Source organism: Aulonocara stuartgranti (genome assembly GCF_965226115.1).
Source record: "Aulonocara stuartgranti genome assembly, chromosome: 20".
In the NCBI taxonomy this organism is placed as follows: domain Eukaryota; kingdom Metazoa; phylum Chordata; class Actinopteri; order Cichliformes; family Cichlidae; genus Aulonocara; species Aulonocara stuartgranti.
Window position 1 is genome coordinate 22,829,511 of NC_138956.1, and position 22,476 is coordinate 22,851,986.

At 41.3% G+C, this 22,476-nt stretch overlaps 2 protein-coding genes across 5 annotated transcripts; one reads left to right on the plus strand and one right to left on the minus strand.

The window, feature by feature from the left end:
* Positions 1-454: 454 nt before the first annotated feature.
* map3k12 (mitogen-activated protein kinase kinase kinase 12) lies at positions 455-13,522 on the minus strand. Of its 3 annotated transcripts, none has more exons than XM_082517654.1 (14): positions 13,446-13,522; positions 10,101-10,624; positions 8,704-8,887; positions 8,426-8,617; positions 8,181-8,339; positions 7,748-7,906; positions 7,437-7,545; positions 6,246-6,355; positions 5,880-5,996; positions 5,642-5,776; positions 4,818-5,541; positions 4,664-4,731; positions 4,209-4,506; positions 455-3,721 (listed from the first exon to the last, which is right to left on the minus strand). In XM_082517654.1, the coding sequence occupies exons 2-14, from the start codon at positions 10,561-10,563 to the stop codon at positions 3,566-3,568; spliced, it is 2,874 nt and encodes a 957-aa protein (XP_082373780.1). In that variant the 5' UTR covers positions 10,564-10,624; positions 13,446-13,522; the 3' UTR covers positions 455-3,565. The 3 variants fall into 3 exon arrangements, with proteins under 3 accessions (XP_082373780.1, XP_082373781.1, XP_082373782.1); XM_082517655.1 differs by lacking the exon at positions 13,446-13,522 and adding an exon at positions 11,808-12,390; XM_082517656.1 differs by lacking the exon at positions 5,880-5,996.
* On the plus strand, positions 13,161-21,737 carry aaas (achalasia, adrenocortical insufficiency, alacrimia). 2 transcript variants are annotated; one of them, XM_082517665.1, is made up of 17 exons: positions 13,161-13,303; positions 13,472-13,613; positions 15,238-15,365; positions 17,298-17,353; positions 17,464-17,555; positions 17,650-17,696; positions 17,951-18,049; positions 18,461-18,604; positions 19,201-19,321; positions 19,404-19,528; positions 19,746-19,806; positions 19,899-19,989; positions 20,090-20,186; positions 20,823-20,890; positions 20,971-21,052; positions 21,172-21,256; positions 21,500-21,737. In XM_082517665.1, the coding sequence occupies exons 2-17, from the start codon at positions 13,503-13,505 to the stop codon at positions 21,653-21,655; spliced, it is 1,563 nt and encodes a 520-aa protein (XP_082373791.1). In that variant the 5' UTR covers positions 13,161-13,303; positions 13,472-13,502; the 3' UTR covers positions 21,656-21,737. The 2 variants fall into 2 exon arrangements, with proteins under 2 accessions (XP_082373791.1, XP_082373792.1); XM_082517666.1 differs by having other exon boundaries at positions 20,093-20,186.
* Positions 21,738-22,476: the final 739 nt, after the last annotated feature.

Sequence of the window (22,476 nt, forward strand, 5' to 3'; positions counted from 1 at the left end):
TTTTAGTTTTGTTTTCTTTCAGCCCGTTGATGGTCTTCTTCCCATGCACTGAAATAAAAGACTGTATGAAAATACTGGTCAGTGCTTCCCCTCAGCCTCCCAAGTAGAAGCACCTATGGTATCTGTTTCAAAATGCTAGGTGACATCCTTCTTGAGTTATCACATTTGCAAAATTTCTTCACCTTGATGTTGAGGTCAATACTTTTGTTAAACCCCTCGAGTCTATACTACATTATGATAGAAAATGCACTGTGGTGTACAGAGGCGAGCAAGCGAATTTGTCATAAATTAACACGGGCACACTTTGGACATGCTCAAAGAGATTGAAAAGTCATTTATTTCTTGTTGAGCAGTCTTTGATGCAACGACAGCACAAACTGTAGCTATAGCATGACCTGTCTTTTAAAACAAACATCACACCCAGCTTTGTTTTTTGTAACCAATACATTATTTATTGTTGCTCATAATATTTTGCTTTTGATATAATTCCTATGTTACAAGTACAATGTGCAATGCTGTATAAAAACAAAACATTTCTATTCAAACTCCAAAGGATACTTACTGTTCTACTAGTAACCATCACAGAGAAGTGCTCTATTCTTTATCTGGGTACTTCTGCAGTAATCTTAAAGGGTAAAAGGAACAGATGAGGTTTTTATGAAGCCTGCCAACATCCTGAACAACCGGAGGCCTTTTGGTTCATTACTGCATGGTACTCCACCGATTTCACAAATCAGTCTATTTAGGTTTCGTGGATGAGAGCTGCTGCTTTTCGGTTTTCTGCTGCATTTACACATCAAGCAACAAATCAAATTGCTTTCTCTTACAAGTCAAAGATTCACTGGAACCAAATGTCCTGGGTTCGAGTTAGGTGGGGGCTCTCTTTAAAGAGGCAAAAAAAAAAAGTCACATCTGTAAGGGTCACAAATATATTTACCAGTATTTGAAACAATAATATTAAATTTTTGATGTGATAAGTCCTATTTATTTTCCTTTATATCTATGCATAATATAATCTCTTGTGCACTTTGCCACCAAACCTCCATGGGGTATAGTACAGTATTGTGCAAACTATGCCTGATGAAAGAACGCTAAACAAAGATGAACTAGTTTGAAAGAAGCTACCGTGTGTAATGGATGATTTATTTATTTTTAAGTGCGCTGCTTTGTGAGCCAGCATGTTGGACCGCCTAATGAATAGTGAGATCTGTCACACAGAACGTGCACACATCGGGCTACTATTTGTAGTTTATTTAGTGATCCAACATTAGCTACTTTAGAAGCACTACAAAGCTGAGATTTTTGCCCGTTTTGAACGCCACAAATATCAGCATTTTTTTTTTTATTACATATGCAGGCGCTGTAACTGGATTTTGCTCAGTCGTTTGACACACTGGAGTCCTTCGTGACTCTTCATGATGCCGCTTATCGAATGAAAAGAAACTTAGGAGAAATAACAGAAGAGGAAAGCAAATCATATAGCTACTCAAATAAACGGACACTTTATTAAAGTAATAAAGCTAATTATTAGAAACTAAAAACAAGTGAATGATTGATATTTTTTAGGGGGTATTTTTTTTCTTTAGTTCTTTCTGATTTACACAGATATGATCCTGTATCATAGATGATTGTCTTGCAACATATTAAGTATTGCAGAATGTTTCACGATACAACTGGTATCATGATTGTATCTTACGGTAATATACTGTGCGATCCCCACCTCTGGTGCTAAACCATGCAGTCACACCAACAGGCTTAAATCAAACTCTTTATGACTCCACATTAGGTCAACCGTCAGGAGTTTTCCATGCATGTCTGCACATATAAGATTTATTCAGTATGACCTGAATGCAGAATCCTATACTTAAACAAGACACTACCTCAAGGGCGCGCTTTTAGTTAGCATCAAAGAAAACTATCACAGGTAGTCATTCTAATTCTGGTTCAGCAAGTCATGTGAACACAGAAGAAGAAATACCTGCAGAAGGCCAGAAAACTCATTTCAAAGGTATCAGCTGCTAACAAGAACACCTAGCTCTCTGGCCAACTGTTATGTTGCCAAAGGTGGAATATAAGCCTTTAACAACTGAGAAGTAGAAATAGAAAATGATTCGTCTGAACTAATTACATTTTAAAACTAGTCCGACTCCATTCATTGCGCTACAGTTTGGTGTTAAAACAGTGGATTTCTTCTGCACTTAACTGCTGAAATGGTTAAAAGCAGACATTGCTAGCACCAGTAATGTCATAAAATGGTATAGCAGTAATATGTTGCCAGTTTATTAAGAACAAATAGCTAAAACAAATGCAGTCTTATGCAACAGTCCTGCAATAAATGCTACCTTACTGGAGGTTAGAATGTTGAGTTTATATTAAAACTGTTTTAGGGAGGGTCTGATTCAACTGGTTGTGTCAGTTTGTGGCGACGGTACCTCCAAAACGCTTCTACATAATTTTATACACCCCGGCTAAATGACAAGCACAACTTTAGTGAAATATAGTTTACCCACACCACAAACAAATTACATTCTCCACAATGATATTCCACTTGAATCCACAGCCTTTGAAAACAGTTTCAACAAAAACCCCATAAAGTGCTGCAAGGAAGTCTTTGCAAGAATTTTAGCTCGATGTACTAAATAAGCTGGTTAACTGAGTATATACAATAGCAGAGGTGCATTTCGAGTGAACCAAAAGACCTCCCACCCCATCAAAAATTTTTAGAAACTCTATAAAAACCTCGAGTGTGTCATATGTGTATTTGAAACTCAGTAGTAGGAGGGTTTAAAAAATAAATAAAATTTTAGCTACTGAGAACCCAAATTATGCATCATGATCGATCAATATGAGTATTTTCATTCCATTTTTGACTCTTTTTTTTTTTTTTTTTTTAGTGATAACATTTATTAACAAAAGAGAAAAAAACTCAATTAATACTTTCAGGATTAAAAAAGTGTAAACTTTCACAAAATATAAAACGGACACATTCGAACCATAAATTATAAACATGTAGTCATGCATTTTGTTCACAGGGCTGCATACTGTTAAGTCTTACATTTTTATCTTACAAATAAAATAAAGTTAGATATTTCTCATGTGGTATGTCATGGATATTTACATTTATTATTCATTAGTATTTAATGCATTAGTGTGTGGAGTACCATGGAGGATGCTCCCAGAGTGAAGGTTAGAGTGTTTAAAGGACTAAGAGTGTGGTATCTTCTTGTGCGTGCGTGTGCATCTGTGGAAGGGTTTTTGCAAACTGGAACTATCCTGCCTGAAAGAAAAAAAATATCAAACCCTACTGAACCTAAATGATATTTATCTGATGTCACAAGCTGCCAAAATATCTGAAGTCAGGATATGACAAATGTCCTATGTCATCTGGTGCAGGTTTGCCAGCCAACAAACTTATGAGACACCATAAGTCAACTTGTCATAGTCTGAGTGGTGTAGTAGGTGTGATCCCTCATGACAACAGTAATGTACTGCACTGACAGACCGGTGTACGCCTGTGATGGTTGCTCACTGTAGAGTAGCTGGATCTTTCCTAGTGTCCAGTGATCTATGGAGGTCCTGTATGGGGAGCCTGTGGAGACCCCTGATAAGGTTGAGAAGGCGGCGCCCACGCTCCGGCACTGGGAGGACGGCTGAGCTCACCACTACCTGACTGATCCAGCTCAGCACTGTCGCAGTCAGAATCATCGCACAAGGCTCGACTCTAAAAAAAGAGCAGGAAGAGGAAAAAAGTGTGCGATGCATGACCAGCAGCAGACATGAGCATAAACCTAATTTCAGTGTCAACGATCCAAAAATGGAAGCGTGAAATAAAAGACGGGAACCCGGAATTTGGAGTGTAATTTTAGCAGTGGTGGGAGACCCTGTATTTAGACAGTTTCATTTTGTGTGTTTGTTTTATTTAACTAGATCATTATGATGAAAAAGTTGATCGCACATTTAGTGCTAAGTGATGAGACTGGTTGCCTTGCTTTCACTGCCACTGGGTGTGACTTTTTTTTTTTTTGGCAGTCTGTATTGCGCAAAAAGTAAAATATAACCCTGAACTGTATCAGGGTAGTCTAACATGAAATAAAATAAAATGCATATAGTCAAGTACAGGTTTTGAGTCGTACTTTTCACCAGTGGCTACACTCGTCTAAGGAGAAGACCAAAGCTGACACATGCGGTCCTCTGTGCAGCTTCTTTACCTCATTAGGATTCTGCCCGGCATCCAGCTGAGCCTTGGACTGGCCCAGAGCTCCGTCTCTCTCTGACAGGCCATCAGAAGCCTGGGCAGGGTCGGTGTTGTCCACAGGGATTTCCGACCCCTGAGAGAGGAGGTCGTCGCTGCGGTCATCCAACCTGTCGTCGGTGTTAGTGCTGACAACATCGGGAGTACCGCTGTGAGAGTGGTCAGTTGTGTGGCCCTCTTCACCGTCCGATACAGACAGATTTTCTGAACTGAATGTAGACACCGACTGGCACTTGGTAATGCTGGTCGGGCGTCTGGAGCGATTAAGAAGGAACAAAACAAACAAACAAAAAAAGAATCTCTGATTCTGGTAAAGATTGACATAAATTTGCTCTCTGAATAAAACAGCAACTTGTTAAAGAGGGAAGATGGCTGGAGGGAATTTTCAAGTAATGAAGGACAGTTACTCACCGTCTCCGTGGTAACTCAACCTCACTGTCAACTTCACCCTCCTCCTCTTCTGATGACACTCCACGCCTCTGTAGTCAGAAACATGAAAAATGCACAAGTGAAAACGATCACCAAGGGGACAGTGAGGAGTAAGGAGCGGTATCCTGCACCGTACCTGTTTGCGTGTGATAGCTGCCCTGTACAGAATGGCTGAAGGTGTGAGGTGCTGACTCCCGATTCCACCTGATGCTCCCCGGGGCAGCCTCACAACACCTGCTCCCTCCTCTTTATCTTCCCCATCGTGAGGAAGGCGTGGAGATCCCAGAGAGCCCCGTCCTGCTGCCGCCCCCCTCCCACACGGTGAGTCCGGGCTGCTGGAGAACGGGAATGATGCGGCATCCTCGCTGGGAGTGTCACTGCGTGGGGGGGTTTCTGTGAGATCATCCAGACCGGCCGCCCCTCCCTCTGACCCCCCTAAACCTGCAGAGGCACTAAGGCTCCCTCCTCTCTCCAGCCCACCCACAGAGGGCTCCCCTTTTCCTTGGCTGTCTGCCTCTAGCGTGGTGCAGATGAGGTCAGGGCTGGAGGAGGATAGCTGCCTCTGTTGCTGCTCGTGACTGAGGCCCCGCAGGGCTGCGGAAGGCTCCAGGAGCTGCTTCGAGGTGTTAGTGGTAGAACTGTTAACTTGGGCAGTTGTGTCCCGGTTAGGGGAGGATTGATTGGCTTTAAGTCCAGCCAGGTCCCCACTGCTGCCCTTACCGGGCTTACGATGGCGGGTCTTTACCCTCCGAGACCGGCTGGGAGAAGTGGAGCTCCTGTTAGGGCAGGCTGGAATAGTGACTTGCATTACGGAGGAGTCCATTTTGGGAATGATTACCTCAGACTTAAGAATGTCTGGCCTGAAAGAGTGGGAAGGATTAGTCAAAAACTACAATCCACAAGGCTGATGAATATTCACTGATTTATTCCAGTTTCACCCAATAAAATGAAATCTCACACCTCTTTCCCGAGGGAAGTTTTTGTGGGACGTTTCTCTTCTTGATGAGTTTGTCCATGGAATTTGACGAGCTGCTCTGTCTGGAACTATGGTGCTTGAACAATCCCGGATACTTCTTATCCAAAGACTGTTCTCTCCTAGAAAGAAAATGCCACCAAAGTGTAAATGCACTAAGGCTTATTTGCAAATGGTGCTCGCATTTCAAAAACATATACTGTGGTTTCATGAATTTATTTGCACCTCTGCAACTCTTTCTCTTTCAGCTCCAGCTGCAGCATGACAGCACTGAGCTCCATGTAAAGGTTGTTAGCCCTCTCCAGTTTTCTCTCATAATGCTCACGAATATCCAGAGCATGCCTGAGAAGAAAAGAAGCTGCTGATGTCACTGTGCATCCGCATGAGAGAATCTAAAAGCTCTACAATAGATGTGAACGCAAGACACTTATTTCATTCACAGGGGCAGACTAAGGACTGACAGCGAGAAATAGGACAGAGGGGAAGCGGCCTCTTGCATGTCAGCTAACATAGTAAAATATCAGTATCTTTAGCCTGCTAATTGTAAAGCCTTGATTTTGCATGAAACTATTTTAACAGTAAAAAGCAAACCTGAGCTCCTCTCGGCGTCGGTTGATCAGCTCCTCATCGAGTCGGTGGAGACAAGTGCCATCAGATTTAATCTTCTCAAAGTGCTGCTTCACCTCTTCCCTCCATTCAGCCTGATGAGAGTACATTTCTGTTAACCAGCTCTGTCTCCTCAGAGGTGACTTCAAAAATCAGGTCTCTTTTGTACATTTAATGTCTGATTGCTTTGCAAGCACATGTAGTTGTGTCCCTTTGTCTACGTCTATGCAGATGGGCTACAAATTAAAAGAAAAATCCAAACCCTTGATGCCTACAGCAGGGATTTGATGGTTCTGCTATGCTATGCATGGGCATTTTGGTGGCATGGTGAAACATTTATATCGTGACAGACGTGGTCTCTTACAGCATCACAATGAGGGGCTACCAGTGTGGTAGACAAGCCTCTCCAACCACCATCATCAAAACACCGAATGAGAGAATATCTTTGGCAGAATAGTGCTCTATCAGTCTAAAACAGTTCAAGAGACTTGGAGACAGACACTCAGCTTTTAAAGGGATTAAAACTTTCTTTTTTGAAAAAGCTTATAGTTAAGACTTGATTATGTGACCCTGAACAGTTTCTTAGTTAACACCTCTATAGGCTTAAGCTGCTGGGGAACGTCCCATGATCCATTTCTTTTCATTTCACTCTCCTCTTTGCACTCATGATCTCATGCATCTCACCAACCTCAATTATTTCTCCCACAGTTTGTGTTTAATCTTTGGTCTCTTTCTACCCTCTCCTTTTTTTTCCCTATTCTCTTTACCTTCACCCAACAAACTGGCCAAGGTAGATGATTGCCCCTCACTGTGCCTGGTTCTGTCTAAGGTCTCTTCCTGTCAAAAGGGAGTTCTTCCCTCCCACCGTCACAAGTGCTTGGTCATAGGGTTGTTGAGATTTTCTCTCTAATATTGCAGCATCTTTAACTTACAACATCAAGCACTTTGATGAGACTGCTTTTGTACAGTGGCACTATATAAATACAACTGAATTTTATTTAACTGAGAATCAATGTTAAGATGCATTAAAGCAGTTCTGGTGGATTATAATGGCTCACCACCTTACTAAGGCACTTTATATTGGTTTTTCATTTAACTGCTCACACCTCTGTATATATATGTGTATCTTAAAATGTAATTAATTTTTTAAAGTCCTTCCATTCAGCTGAAAATTACCTGAGACTTGAAGTATGTTTCTTGAGGAGTCGACAGTACATCGGCTGACGCTATATCCAGATGAAGAAGGATCTGGCGGAAAGAAGGTCTATTTCTGGGCTTACAGTTCCTGCGAATCCAAGATGGGAAAACACAGCTGTGCACATTTACAATGCACTGTAAAATCAATAAAATCCTTAAACCACAGACTTACAGCTCCCTGTACAACTACTTTCAACCCTCGCCTCTACTATTCTCATCTGTCCTCTCCTCCCTGCTGTGCTCATTTTTTTTTTTTTCATTCCAACTGCCCATTTCCAGACGCTGCTCACCAGCACTGTCTGAGGAGGATCTTGAAGCCATCTGGACAGCTCTCCGGTATGGGGAGCTGAAGGCTGTTGTTTCCCACACCCCAGATGATTGCAGATGAGTCGACGTCTTTATAAGGAATCTCTCCTGTAAGCATTTCCCAGAGCACCACTCCAAAGGACCTTTAAGAGGAGTTAAGCTTTATTTATTCAAGAAATCTCACTGAGGTCAAAATATCTTAACGAAAAGATAAAATGCATGCATACAAATCACAACAAGGCATTTTAAACAAGCTTCAAACATATCTCAACTATTAATTCACAATACCAACAAGCTATCTGCATATTTTCTTTAGTGTAGTATTTTAAAGATAATTGTTAAATCGATGTAATCGATGAAGAAGCACAACTTTTTCTAGCCTATAGGAAAAAAAGTGTGAATGTTAACCAGACTTACCAGATGTCCACCTTTTCTGAAACTGGCTCATTCCGAATAACTTCAGGAGCCATCCAGGCTACAGTGCCGGCAAACGACATCTTGGTGCTCTTGTCACTGAGCTCCTTTGAAGTCCCGAAGTCAGAGATCTTCACCAGGTCATCATGTGTGATCAGCATGCTGGAAAGGTGAGATTACATAATAAACAATTTAAGCTCTAGTATCAAAGAAACTGTCAGTACACCAGCTGTGCTTCTGAGTCTTACTTGGGGGACTTGAGGTCTCTGTGGATGATTTTGTGGAGGTGTAGGTAGTTCATGCCACCTGCAATGCCCATGGACCAGTCAACCAGGAGGGAAGGTGTGATTTTACGGCCTGCCCTCAGCACCTCATACAGCTGCCCTTGAGCACAATATTCCATCAAGATACAGTAACAGGGAGCCTGGGTGCATACACCCCTGAAAGGGAAGTGCAATCAGAGTTAAATAACTGGGAGATATATATCCTAATATATATAATAAAAAAAAGGATGTAGCTTCCTCACTTGAAAGTAATAATGTTGGGATGCTTGAGTTTGCGGAGATGTTTGATCTCAGTCTCTTTGATGTCCCGCACTTTCTTCACAGCCACCTCTTCTCCGTGGAACTTGCCAAGGAAGACGGCCCCCTGTGCACCGCTGCCCACCCACTGCAGGTCAGAGATTTCCTCAAATGGAACCTCCCAGGACTCTAAACTCAGACCAACAAGTAAACAATGTGAACCTCATCAAGTATGCAACTGCAGAAAAGTTATTCACAATACCAAAGACACTGCAGCAGATGATTTCCACCCATCATAATGGCAAAGCAACCTACTCTCAGCTTGGACAGAGAGATTGTTTTGTTTTGTTTTGTTTTGTTTTGTTTTGTTTTGTTTTGTTTTGTTTTGTTTTGTTTTGTTTTGTTTTGTTTTGGGGGGTGGGGGGGGGTGCATCCATGCTACACATTAGAATAAACTGGCAGGACACAGTTACATCATACAAAGTGCCTGCTATGGTCAAATAAGTGGGATATTGACAACATATCCACTAGGCCATTGCATTTGTATCCAGAGATAAGGAGAAAAATAGGGGGAAAGCACTTGTAGTCTAATCTGCCTGTCATCCGTCACGCTGACTTTACTTAAACGACTGTGAAAGCACGGTCACTAAAGATGGACGAGCTTGACAGAATAAAAGAGACAGCTGGATCAATTCTTCATGAGGTCCACTGAAGTGTTTAGATCTCTTGAGAGCTGCAGCAGCAGCAGTGGAGCCAGATGCACATGATGCTCCCACCTGACCAGCTGTGAGATCTCAGTTTAGCTGATGACTGTGGGTGAGCCTGGCTGACAGACTCGAGCACAGTCGTGCTGCCAGCAGGACAAAGTGGCAGTCAGGGAGCGCAGGAAATAATGGAGTTCTGGGTTTGCAAAATACAAAAGTACATTTATAAGTGCTGTTCTTAAGTACAGTTTGAGGTACTCATGCTTGAGTATTTCTATTTTCTGCCACTTTACCCTTTCGCTCCACTAGATTTCCCGGGCTAAAATATCTTTTTTTTTTTCCTGCACCACATTTAACTAACAACAGCCATAGTTACTGTTAAGGACCTGACACAGAAACTTATGAAAAGGCTATGTAATCCACTGTTTAAGGGTAACACGGCAACTACCAACCTGTTTGTCTCATCATGTTTTATTAAAGCAGATGAGGCCCAGGACAAATTATCCAATGTTTTACAAGAAAACAAAAAGTAAGAAGCAAAATTAATACTAATAACAACTCTGCTTCTGGTGGTTCATTCCTCCACCACTGTCAAGTTGAGGCTTAAACTATTCATTTTCTGTGGTGAATCGCCATGTTTAACATGCATAGTGGAAGAACAGAGAGCATAGACACAGTGGCGCCTTATCTGCACATACCTTCATGATTATGTTTGTGTTCAGTGGAGTAGGCCTTTCCAATCATGGTCCAGACTGGTTTCAGGCAGCCAAACAGTCCCTCCAAAAAACCTCCACTTCCTGATTGTAGGCGAATGTTCTCCGACTGGCTCCGAACAGCACCAGCCTCCGGACTGTGGCCCGCCTCGGCCCCGCCGCCACACTGGCAGGCCTCATGTTCATTTAGTTTTAGCACGCTGTTGTCAAAGTGGGCTGAGGGTCCATCACTGGGAGTGGGGCTGCTTCCACCGGGCACTCCCTGTCCGCCGGTGTCAATGGACAATACGTTACGAAGGACACACTGTGTGGGGGTCAGGTCAGTTTCAGGGGTGCAGGCAGGGGTGTCTCCATCGAGTCTTCGATAGGGAGGTTCTGAGATGGGGGTACTGAAGCCTGACAGGGAGGGGGAAGGGGCACGGGGCTCATGGATACAGGTCCCACTCATCAGGGGTTTCCCCAACACAGCAGGTCAGGGTGGATGGAGGATGGACAGATGAAAAGAAAGCCTGGAGGAGAAGATTTGTGATAAGAAGTGAATTAGAACAAATGTTGATGTATAGGTTCGTTTCAGCACTGGACAGCTCCAGACTTAAACCATACACTGGCATTATGAAGCTGTTCAGCGCTGAATTAAAGGCTAACTTGGCACCCGGCTTCCATTACAAGCGATACAAAACACCAAAACAGAGGGAGTCGTGTTGTGAGTTGGGCAGCGAGCCAGTCTCCCAGTCTATCCACAGCCACTCCAGTCCCACAACTAAATTCTGTCTGAATCATGTAGTAGAGCCTCATCTCTGTGTCTGTGAATGGGAAAACCAGCCGGCCCAGTGGAGCCATCACCCAGAGTGGAAACTGGCTTTATGAATGAATCGACCACAGGCTGTTGTACAGTCCACAGCCATGACTGTCCCCTGTGCTTTAATTGTTCCTCTGAGCAGCACCAGGGTCTGACAGGATGCAAGCGAAGCAGCTGGTATATGCTGCCCATCATTTGCTGAGTGAAGAAGAGCATTGTGTGTGATGAAGAATATGACGAATTGCATAACCACCTCCGCGTGTGCATGTGTACGTACGTACGTGCGTGCATGTATGTGTATGTTAGAGAGGGAGAGAGGGGGAAAGAGTGGGAGCCAGAGAGAGAAACCACATGTACCCAATTCATGTATCCTACACCAGCTCCGTGTCTTGTACTGCACCACTGCACAAGAAGAGCCACAACGGCTGGGCGAAATGAGAGCGTAAAAGACGGGCAATAAACAACCACCAGGCCTGTGCGAAGGAGTAGTGCACACACACACACACGCACGCACGCACACACACACACACACGCAGGAAGATCAATCTTTAAATAACCAAGGATGTGATGATGACACTCAGCAGCATCATAGCCGACGTGCATGAATAGCAAGCCCGATGCCTACTATGCTCCATGCCAAGTCAAACTGCCGCAGTACATGTACATTTACTCAGCGCTGGTACCAACGCGAGTATTTCGTAATGTGAGCTTTCTCTTTGCACAAATATGATTTTGTAGCATTCATCGACGATGATTCGCTTCTTGGCAGCATCACTTCAGTGGTGCAGTGTGAGCGGCATGAACGCTACCCCACCAAGCAACGGATTCCTGCCTAAACGTACCTGATATCACATTTATTAAGCATTTAACCGGGTAGTATGACATTCCCATACCTTTCTGCCTGGTTGATGTCGCGTTGTCAAGTGAAGGGGTGGGCTCGGCTTTCTATTTGCCGGCGATAATGAGCAGATCGTTATTTTTTATTCGGTCCGGGATGTCTCTAGTATTTCCAGCGCCGATATCCACGAGTTTCACGTTACTGGGATAGATCCCAGCGGGTAAATTGTGTTATCAATAACCGGGGACCCATGCAACGTGAGGCGCGCTGGGTTTTTTGGGGGGGAGGGAGCTGTCTCCTTCCCAGTGCTGAATTGACGTCACGGAAATGCGTGTTACGCCGCAAGGGGGCGCTGCCACCTCGTCCCTCTGCAAACACATAGACACCAACGGAACTAAGCGCAGTTTTTATCTATCATTCCCAAAATATATAATTATGCACGCACGCCATTCACTGATTTCTGTGCTTGAGTTTGAACCGGAAGAAGGTCCTGTATGAGCAGCATCGAGCCAGGCTGCTGCTGCTGATGTGTCTTTGAGCAAGACCAGTCCAGGAACTCTGGATTGCCCCAGACCGTACGCCCTGATTCATTTATTGTTTTGTTTTTGTTCATAAACTGTGCTCTGTTTGGTGAAAACCTCTCCTGACAAACTATATGAGTCCTGTATTGTAGCTATCCCCAGAGCTGTCAAACTCGCGGCCCGATGGCCACATCTGGCCCACCAAACGGCGTAATTCGGCCCACTGGATGGCGCAAAGTGTTAACATTAATTAATTACTCCAGTGTTTTTAATTAAATGCGCTATTATTATTATTATTATTATTATTATTATTATTATTATTATTATTATTATTATTATTATCATTATTATTATTATTACAGGAGTGAAAATGTCTGGAAAAAACTGTGTGTGAATGCTTTGTGCCTTTTCCTTGTGATCAGTACACTGCAATGCACATGCAGTTACAGTAGATTAAATAAATGTGGAAAAAAGAACAGAGATACTGTTGAATTTTACTTTGCCTAAAGAACTTTGGGCATTTTATATATTTTGTAAGTGAATTATTGAATAAATTAGAAAAGTACCTTACCAAGAAGTACTACCTTCTGTTCTCTGGCATTTTTTATGATGACTGGATTGAGGAGTGTCTTTCACTTGAGTTTATGCTTGTTTATTTTGATGTTTGTTTTTGTTTTGTAATCTCTATATAGGCTCCATGGCTCAGGTAAACGCCTTGAAATGATACTTCTTTAAATACGCCATTTTTGTTAAGATCAAGTAGTGAATTTGACACTCCCGACCTAAATAAATTGTACTTGTTTGCCTGTGTATGGTTCCAGTGTCGCTTTCTGTCCTGAAGAGGGCAGTGCGACATTTTTTCCCAGTTTGTGCACTGCAGGAAAAATTGTACTGTTTGTCCCTCCGTGTTGCCGTAGCTTACGCGGCGGGATTGACTTGAAGGAGCGTCACAACAAACTAGCATGTACTTTGACTTTGTTTTTGAAACAACGAATGAGAATTGACAGCACTATACAAAACACACTACGAGGTAAGGACCACTAAATACAAACGAGGCTCTTGCCAAAGCATTATAAGATTACAAACTAGTTAACTTTCTTCAGCTGGTGATGTTAGCTAGCTTCCCACGCTCTAAAAGCTACAGCGTCCACTACTTCTGTGTCTGCCTTTACCTGACGAATCCACTGTGTTTTTGCAGGGTCCGGTGGAATAATTTCTCCGTGTAGAAGATGTGCTCTCTGGCTCTTTTCCCCCCTCCGTTGCCCTACGGACAGACCACTGTGTGCGAGTCCAACAACGAGTTGCTGTCGGGGAGCAGCACTGAAGACCAGCTGAAGCAGGTCCGACTCAAACCTACAGACTTATCAGTCTCAGCTAAGACAGACAGTCATGTTTCCAGTGGGGTAACTTATTAAGCGTCATTTTGTAGTCTTAATTATTATTTGTTTTTTGTAATTGCTTTTTCAATTCAGTTTAGTTTGTTAGTTTTACGGCAGGATTTGCCCCTTTCAATTAATGGTAAACATTTAAGAGTTAGGGTTTGTTTGTTTTTTTTGTTTTTTTTGGTTCAGCATTACCATATAATTTTACCATATAACTTATGACATTCAAGATTTAAGACGTTCAAGACAGACTGATTCCTTGTAAGTCTTGTAAGTTAATATCAGTCTTAAATAGTTTGCTTTTTCCCAAGTAGATTTTACTCTAATTTTCATTATAATAAACCTTAGTATTGGTGCTCCCTGAAGTTGCAAGTAAGTAGAGGTAGTGAAAGTTTAAATACCTGGTAAAGCAATAGGAAGTGCACAAATGAGGTGACGTGCAGGCTCCTTCAACTCCTTCAAAATCAGTAGTTAAATCAGCCCCAACTACTGATTTTGAAGGATAGCAGCAAGAGTGAAAGGGAAGAAATACCAGAGCTGTTGTGATGTATAGTTTGGAGATGGAAAAGAATAAAGAAAAATTCCTTTCCCATAAAATAAAGTGTTTAACAGCATTTTAGCTCAGGCTTGTAGGTATTTGTGTGGGTTAATTGCGTTTTTGTTGTTATTCATCCTCATTTTGAACCACAGGAGTGTACTGTGTACAGATTTTCTTTGTGTTATTAAGCAGTGTAAAATCAATGGTTATCAGCTTACTCTTAATTCCGACTTTCTGTTTCTGTTCTGTGTGTACTCACAAAAAAGGAGTGGTTGCTTCAGTCTTCATCAAAATATACAATTTAAGTGCCCCATACTTCAGAGGCACCAGATGTAAAGAGAAATAGAAATCTATAAAAACAATATAACAACAAAGCAAACACAGGTGGTGCAAATAAGGCAAAAGAGCAACTCTGGCTCTAATCATTAATCTTATGAATTCATAAGTTAATATATAAATTTAGCTTCTTTGTGTTCACACAAAAGAGCTTCATTGTATTTTAATTAAATTATAATCCCTTCAGTGTGCTCAGCTCTGACACAGTCCCATAGTCTATTAAAGGAGATGTATCAATCACTTACGCTTTTAGGCAGATCAAAATGAAATTAATTTTCCTGATTTAGGTTTCTTAGTGATAACTAACCTGCAAATACATTTATTAATTTATTAATTTATTTTTTCATCTTCAACTCAATGCGTGCAGTACAATGGACTGCCTTACTGACAGACTTTATCTAGTAGTATAACCAAAGTAAGCTACACTGATTGATTGATTGGTAATTTATTTCAAGCATGTAAACAATAGACAGGTACATTTAGAAAAGAAAATAAGAGAGAGAGAAAAAAAAACTAACACTCAACAAGTTACATGTATGTGCAGAAGTGATGTGAATTAACCGATACACAAAGGCTACCGCCATCAGGATATCTCATTCACATTAAAGGTTTTTAAATTTGATTTAAAAACCTCACTTGTTGGGGTCAGGCTGATGTAGAGAGGCAGCTCATTCCTAAATGTCCATTATGTTGTTGTATTTTCTGCAGGACTTTAGTCCTCCTAGTCTGTCTTTCCCTCGAGAGTCTCTGAAACTTCACAGCCGCACAGAAAACAGCAGCAAGGCAGCTTTCCTGGACCACTCGGAAACCCTGTGGATGAGGAGTGCAGCAGCATGGTACGTAGCCAACATATAGACCACCTGATAACAAAGCCGTGCAATCATTTACCAGCTGTTTAAGTACACCTGTGTTAAATGTAAACTTATATATAAACTTAAAGCCTAACAATCCTGCAATAAATTGCACCTTCATGAAGGTTGTACTTTTCAAGTTCTGTTGAAAGTGTGTTGCCTTTGTAGCCCTGCTAAACTGCTGCCAATACTGTTTCTTTTTTTTAGTGTACGCTCATTGATATCAATGGATTGGGCAAAATAAAATAAAAAATCACCAATCAGTGTATTGCTGTACAGCTCATTTAAAATGAAAACATTAGCGTGCAAATATATCGTGTAGTTCAGCGTTCCCCAACCCCTGGGTCACGGACCGGTACCTGTCCATGAGTTGTTTGGTTCCGGGCCGCGAGAGTTGAGGCTTGGGTGTGAAATTTATGGTTTTGGGGATTTTTATCGTTAACTCAGTTTCCCTGGGTCTTTTGTTGTAGTTTTGTGTCTTATTTTGAAAGAAATATTTACACGTTACCATAGCGACCAGAGAGCATTAAAGGGCAGAGAGGAGGATGTTACTCTCAATGTTGTCGGCGCATTTCAGGAGGACGCTGCTAATAAAGTTACACAATTACACAGTGAGTTCGTGTTTATTATTATATTTACAAAATATCACAGTTTTTGTCTTGGTTGTATCATTTTATTTTGTTGTTTTTATCCGCGACACCAAAGGCCGGTCCGTGAAAATACTGTCTGACATTAAACCGGTCTGTGGTGTAAAAAGGTTGGGGACCGCTGTTGTAGTTGAATCGCCACAGCAGCTAAATTTCAGGTCTAAGTTGATCTTTGTGGCACAACTTTAAACCAAAGGGTTTGTGGTGTGCTCGCTCTTCTCCTCTGGTTACATGCAGTTGTTTTGATAGCAATAAGTAAAATCCCAAATAACTCTGAAACAGTCAGTGCAGCAGCAAGAAATCAGAGCAACTAAACAAATAGTCTAACCTGATGTCTTCTCCAAGCTTTAGAAACAAAAGGGGGCTTCCTTAAAAACAACACATGTACTACACAATATACAGGATGTATCAAAAATCATCTGATTTCAGCGTGCTTTAAATGCACAGCCATTCACCAGTAATGATCAAAATATGTATTCTTAGAAAGAGAGGATTTCACGTGGTTGCCCATAGGTAACGTAACAGCAGTGGTGGCTGCAGTGACTCCAGACATGCAGAAGTATGGGAAGAGTTTGATTATCATATGGATATGTGCCGTGTGTCTTTCGTATGCAAAACTTTATAATCACCCATGTTTTTTTTTTTTTCTTTTAAATTTACCACAAACTTCTTAAAAAATGTATAGCCTTTTAAATTAGATTGTTTAATTCTTTCTTTATTGACACCGTAAAATATTTCTTGATATTTATTTATTTAACAGACATCCCATTAAATAAAGATACATTTATTGGGCAATAATAAAGACTGTAATTCATTCTTCACCTCTCCTTATCAACGCAGCCTCTCATCCTCAGGATGTTTTTAAAACCTTCCTGCTTCAAGGGCACAGGAAGGATTTCTGTTCGCAGCTGTTCAATTAAATTGCTCTGGACAAAATTCTCAACCAAATTAATTCGGTAGCTTTTAATCACTGTGTTTTTCAGAGTAATCAGTTATGTTTAACCTTTAGCAAACAGCAATCTGCGAACGTGCTGTCAGTCAGTTATAAAACAGCCACGAATTAGTAAACAGGACATCTCTACAGCTTAAACAGAAGGCAGCAGCTGCACCTCATAGTCATGCAAAGCATCTCAATCTGCCTGAAAAGTCGCACCTTATTTCTTACTTGATACAGAGCAGCTGATAAAAGTGTTTCAGGAACGATTTTATCACGTTGTACTGAGTGTATGACAGACAAAGAAAATGTGTTGATCTTGTCCGTGTGTTCCAGGAGGGATGGCGGTTTGACAGGGTTACTGAATGAAATTACCAACTCCCACCCACACGGTACGTGATGCCCCAAAATCTCGTGTTTTGCTTTAGCACATACATCCCTAAACCTGCACACACAGTAATGCGCAAACACGGTGACTCTCCTGTTATCTGCGATTTTGCAGTGCCCAAATGGTTGTCGATGAGTTCTGGTTGTATCCTGGCATTGCTCCGATGGGTCTCTTCTTTTCACGGCTCCCTGTTTCCTCATCTCACAGTAAGTTCTCTCTGCTCGTTAATTATCTTCCACTTGATTATCAGTCGCTTTTGGGTTCAGATTTAAGTGTTTTTATTTAATTATATTTTAATAGTTGAGCAGTGAAGACATGATTGCTGAATTTTCACAAGTGCTGAACTGGTAAGCACCAACTTGGTGAACTGTTCATTTTTCTCATAGTTAAAGCATTCAGTTATGTTTTTTTTATTGTTTATTAATAATTTTTTGTTTTAATAAACAAATGTAAAGCTACAAGACCTGGCTGACTTATTCACTTTTTATGGTAAATGTGTCATTCTGAAAAAAAAACGATGTCATCTTAATAAATATTTAGAATTTTTTTTTTCTCTCTAAAAATGTTAATTCAAATCCTGATATTCAACCTTCTTTACCAGGTCGGACTGTGTGGTGCGAGCCTTTGCCTGGCATCCACATACAGATAAATTTGCTGTGGCCCTGTTAGATGACTCTATCAAGATCTACAACCCCAAAAGGTACCGAAACTAGATCTGAGGAAAGCACGCTGGTACCAAAATGTTCCTGCTTTCTTTGCAACTTGCTTTCATTATTTTGTTCGAGATCAAAGAGTAACACAATCTTCAAATGCGTCGTGTCAGGTTTATCAGCTTTAAAACCTTTTTACAGCATTAGATCATACTTGTCTTCTGCCAGCTCATAGATAAGGTCTCAGGTGGTAAACGAAAGTCTAAATGCTTTTAGTTGTTTCTTGGATTTTAATATTCTCTATACACACACACAAAGATGAAAATATTTGTCAATCAAAGCTCTACAGGGAAAAATGAAATCTTAAACTGTGTCAACCTCATCGAGCCATGTTCGGTTTGTTCTCTGAGTCATTCTGTGAGATTATTCTCATTGCTTTGTCTCCTTTTGTTCTCCCTCAGTGCCACAACTCCCACACTGAAGCACCGACTACAGAGGAACGTTGCAGTAGTGCAGTGGAAGCCGCTGTGTGCGTCTGCCCTCGCAGTCGGGTGTCAGAACTGTTTACTGGTTTGGCATGTGGACCCTTGCTCACTGTCAACCAGGTATGTAAATTCAGGTCATGTACGAAACATTGAATTCAGGTCTCTTAAAAAATGCCAGAAAAGCAAGTTTTACATTTAATGCGGTGCTGAATTTTTTGGTAGTTAGCTAGCAAAACATTTGTTTTGTTTTTTTCCCTACAGCTGTTGGAAGGCACTTATAAAATTAAAAGTGGCATTGTTGTGATATGTTGTGACATAGCAATACTGCTACCTGTAATAGGAGGCTGGCTCATTAAGTGTTAAAAGAGTTTTAGTAAAAACTTAAATCACAGATTACTCAGGTGCTTTGTTCTGGCAAAAAAAAAAAAAGGATTTCAGTAAGAATGAAATGGTGGTTTTGGAGCCGTACATTATAATCTATATTAGTACATTAAATTAAATCTCTTAAATTACATTTTTGACTATTAGAGTTTCAGTGTTGCGGTTTTGGACTTAAGACCGTCCATTGTACATTTGCCTTCCTGTGTAATATTAAAGTCGCCCTTTTTTTAATAGTGTTCATTTTTACCTTGAATTAAGCACCTTCACTGTTTCCTTATCGGAGCTGTATTTGCTCTCTAATATACCCCATTACTCTTCCTGTCATCTCGTTTCAGGCCTTCAGCTGGGTGTGCTCATGTTTTGTCTCATCCCGGTCACGCTCCTGTCACTTCCATCGCTTGGTCTCCCAGCGGATCTCTCCTTCTCTCTGCCTCGCCCATGGACACGGCAATGATGGTAACGAGGCTGCAACTTCATCTCTGAACTGCAGACGGTGATTCGCAAAATGACTAAAATTCCCCTCAAATGCATCTTTCAGGTGTGGGACGTGGCTGCAGAAAGCTGCGTACCACTTCAGCGTGTTGGCGGCGGTGGGGTTACTTTCCTGTCCTGGTCTCCTGACGGTAGCCATGTCCTAGCTTCTACACCTTCAGCCCTGTTCAGGTGCGAAACAAAACTTAAGAGCTCAGAAGTTTTACACATCTCTCATTCGCTGATTCGGAGCTGCTGTAGTACATCTGCTGTGTTATAATAGAGGCCTGTTCATCCTAATGAATATTTATGAGCATGTGGGGGATTAGCAACATATGTTGGAGTTTAGCGTGTGTTAATACAAGATTATAAAAGGACAAAAGCTTTAAAATAAAAAATCTCTTCCCAGGGTTTGGGAGACCAGAATGTGGACCTGTGAGCGCTGGCCGTGTATAAAAGGGCGCTGCCAGGTGAAACATTGTCATCATGTTTGATGTTTAAATAGGTGACGCATTTCTTTAATACAACATGTTTTATAGGCATTATTGTCTGTTTTGGTTAGTCTGGTTGTTGGAGTCCAGATGGGAGTCGACTTCTCTTCACTGTGCAGGGCGAGACGGTCATCTATGCTCTGACCTTCACTAACACACCAGGTTACCTTAACTGTTGGCATTAATGAGATACTTCTTACAACTTTTGAAACTTGACAGCTTACTTTATGGAGTTTTTAAAATATCTGTTCTTATTATTCAGCAGCCGTGCCTTCAGGCACATCAAAAGGGCCGCATGCAGCAGTTGTGGTGGCTGACCTGTCAGAGACGACTTTTAACACACCAGATGGAGACATCGTGTAAGAACTCTGAAAAAAAGTGGCTAATTGGCTATCTGTCAGTCTAACTACATGAAAACGAGTACATTGATCTTCCTGAAAGACCCAAAAAGAACAGTGAAAATTAGCACGCAGGAAGAATCCAGCAGGAAAATGACTGAGCTCAAAACCTTAGTGTAGCTTTATACTTTATTGGTATTTTAAATGTAAAAAATAATGCTCATTTACTGCCTTTTTACTTAAGTTCTCACCATAAATGTAGCTCTGTGGTCAGGTACAATCTTTGGTACTTCTTCTGCTACCACAGTTCAATTCTGCAGTATATTAAATTCATAGTTTTAGTTATTAATTACCTTTTGCATGCAAAACAAGTGATCAGCTTATAAAACATGATCCATTTTTTACAGATTACATTCCTCAGCAGTATTCCAAGGAGTAAAAATCCACTACGTACTTTGTTATATGCATCCATAGAAATGATTTGGTGCAGCAATGACAAACGGCACTCTCCATAATATATATATTTTTTAATAGTTCAAGTACACTGTGTTCCCTCTGTAATTCCCTTTTTACTTAAATACAGCCTCTACATATTTCTACTGGGAAGTGACCCAAGCAGTTTAATGTTGGTCACCTCATGTCTAATTTGTTTGCCAGTGTTGGTGGAGAGATCCAGTCCTTAGCCTGGGATCCGAGGGGAGAGAGGCTTGCAGTGCTTCTTAAAGGTATCACCTCATTTCTCTTCACCCTCATGGACTTTGTTAGCGTTTAAGTAACTCATCTCAGCCTTATTTTTTCCTCTCAGGTGATCCACGGGCAGCCGACCGGTCTCCAATCATTGCTGTGTTCAAGACAAGAGTCAGCCCCATCTTTGAGCTTTTGCCGTGGTTTGTATATTTATTCATGTCGTACTTGCATAGCTTTATTACAGCTCACACTAATGTGTTTCTCTGTGAAACTGCTGTACTTCCTGTCTGCATGTGTTTGATTTGTTTTTCTTGTTCAGCGGTTTTGTTCAAGGGGAGCCAGGAGCCGAACCGAGACTGATGCAGTTCCACCCAAATTTCCGACACGGAGCTCTGCTCACTGTGGTCAGTCTTAAAATATTAAATTCCTGTTTTAGTTCCTTTATGCTGTTTTCATCCTTTATTTTTTAAACTCCACCTTAATCATGTCAGCCTTAGGGAATCCTAAGGTCCCTGAAAGTCAAAGCATCAAAATCCATTTCCTCAAAAAAAAATCAATCAAGTTCATTAAAATATAATTTATTGATGCTGGTTATCTGAGTCCAGGTATCTGATGTTACTGTTGATGTTTTCTCTCTTTGTTCTCAGTGCTGGTCCAGTGGAAGAATTACCCATGTGCCTTTCTATTTCCTGAGTGCCAGCATCCCGCGTTTGGGCCCCAGCGGCAGTCCGACACTGCCTCATGTCCAGGAAAGGCCCGCCGACTTTGCCAATCAGTCTCTCTTTACAGAGCTCATTTCCTGACTGCCCTCCACCCACCATCACACGGTCACTCATCATGTTTTGTTGTGGATTGTTAATAAATATGTTGAAAGTGCTAAATAAACACACGCTTGCTGCATTATTTCTCAAATATTTGTTAAAAGCTGAGGTTAAAGGTGATCTATGATGTGATCTATGACTTTGTGAAGACAATACTTCAAACTAAGATCTTCAAATTGATGCTATAGAGGTGTGTATTACAGATCTCAGACAAGTATAAATCATATGGTCAAGGTTAGATCTTGTCAACATGATAACTCGAGAAAAATGTCACTCAGGATTTTGAATTGACACCATAGATGAATCTCTCCTCAAAATTTGGTGCCCTTAATTTCAAGGTCCGAGTTCAGGTTTTCTAAACATCCTGTGAATGCGATGTTCAAGAAAGATGTCACCTCAGATTTTCTAATTGATTCCACAGTCTCATTTGCTAGGAGGCCGATGGGCAGGACTGGTAGCTGCCAGCCAGTTTAATGATGTCACTGAGAGAAGATCTCTTCTGTGGTCATCTCAGGCTTCAGTCACACAGGCTTGAATAGCAGTCACTATTAAATGTATGGTGGTAGCTGGCTGACACTGGGTGAAATCAGTTGCAAAGAGGTTTCTGTAATGGGCAGCAGAAAATTGAAACACTTTTTCAAGTCCAGTGTAAAATAAGAAAATTAGAGTTGTGAAATATTATAATTGACATTCAGTTGTGCAAATTTCTTGTAAATAAACAGGTCCGACCACACTCATGCTTATAAAGTCTAAGATGTGTCTTAAAACAGAAGATATGATCTGAAATCCACTTTAGATGTTTG

Excerpts from the sequence above, each read along its gene's own strand:
- aaas (XM_082517665.1), top strand. The coding sequence starts at position 13,503 with ATGTGCTCTCTGGCTCTTTTCCCCCCTCCGTTGCCCTACGGACAGACC. Across the intron at positions 19,529-19,745 it reads ACACCTTCAGCCCTGTTCAG|GGTTTGGGAGACCAGAATGT; the intron begins GTGCGAAACAAA and ends ATCTCTTCCCAG. Across the intron at positions 19,990-20,089 it reads GACCTTCACTAACACACCAG|CAGCCGTGCCTTCAGGCACA; the intron begins GTTACCTTAACT and ends CTTATTATTCAG.
- map3k12 (XM_082517654.1), bottom strand. The coding sequence starts at position 10,563 with ATGAGTGGGACCTGTATCCATGAGCCCCGTGCCCCTTCCCCCTCCCTG. Across the intron at positions 8,618-8,703 it reads CCCAACATTATTACTTTCAA|GGGTGTATGCACCCAGGCTC; the intron begins GTGAGGAAGCTA and ends CTTCCCTTTCAG. Across the intron at positions 7,546-7,747 it reads ATCCTCCTCAGACAGTGCTG|GAACTGTAAGCCCAGAAATA; the intron begins GTGAGCAGCGTC and ends TTGGATTCGCAG.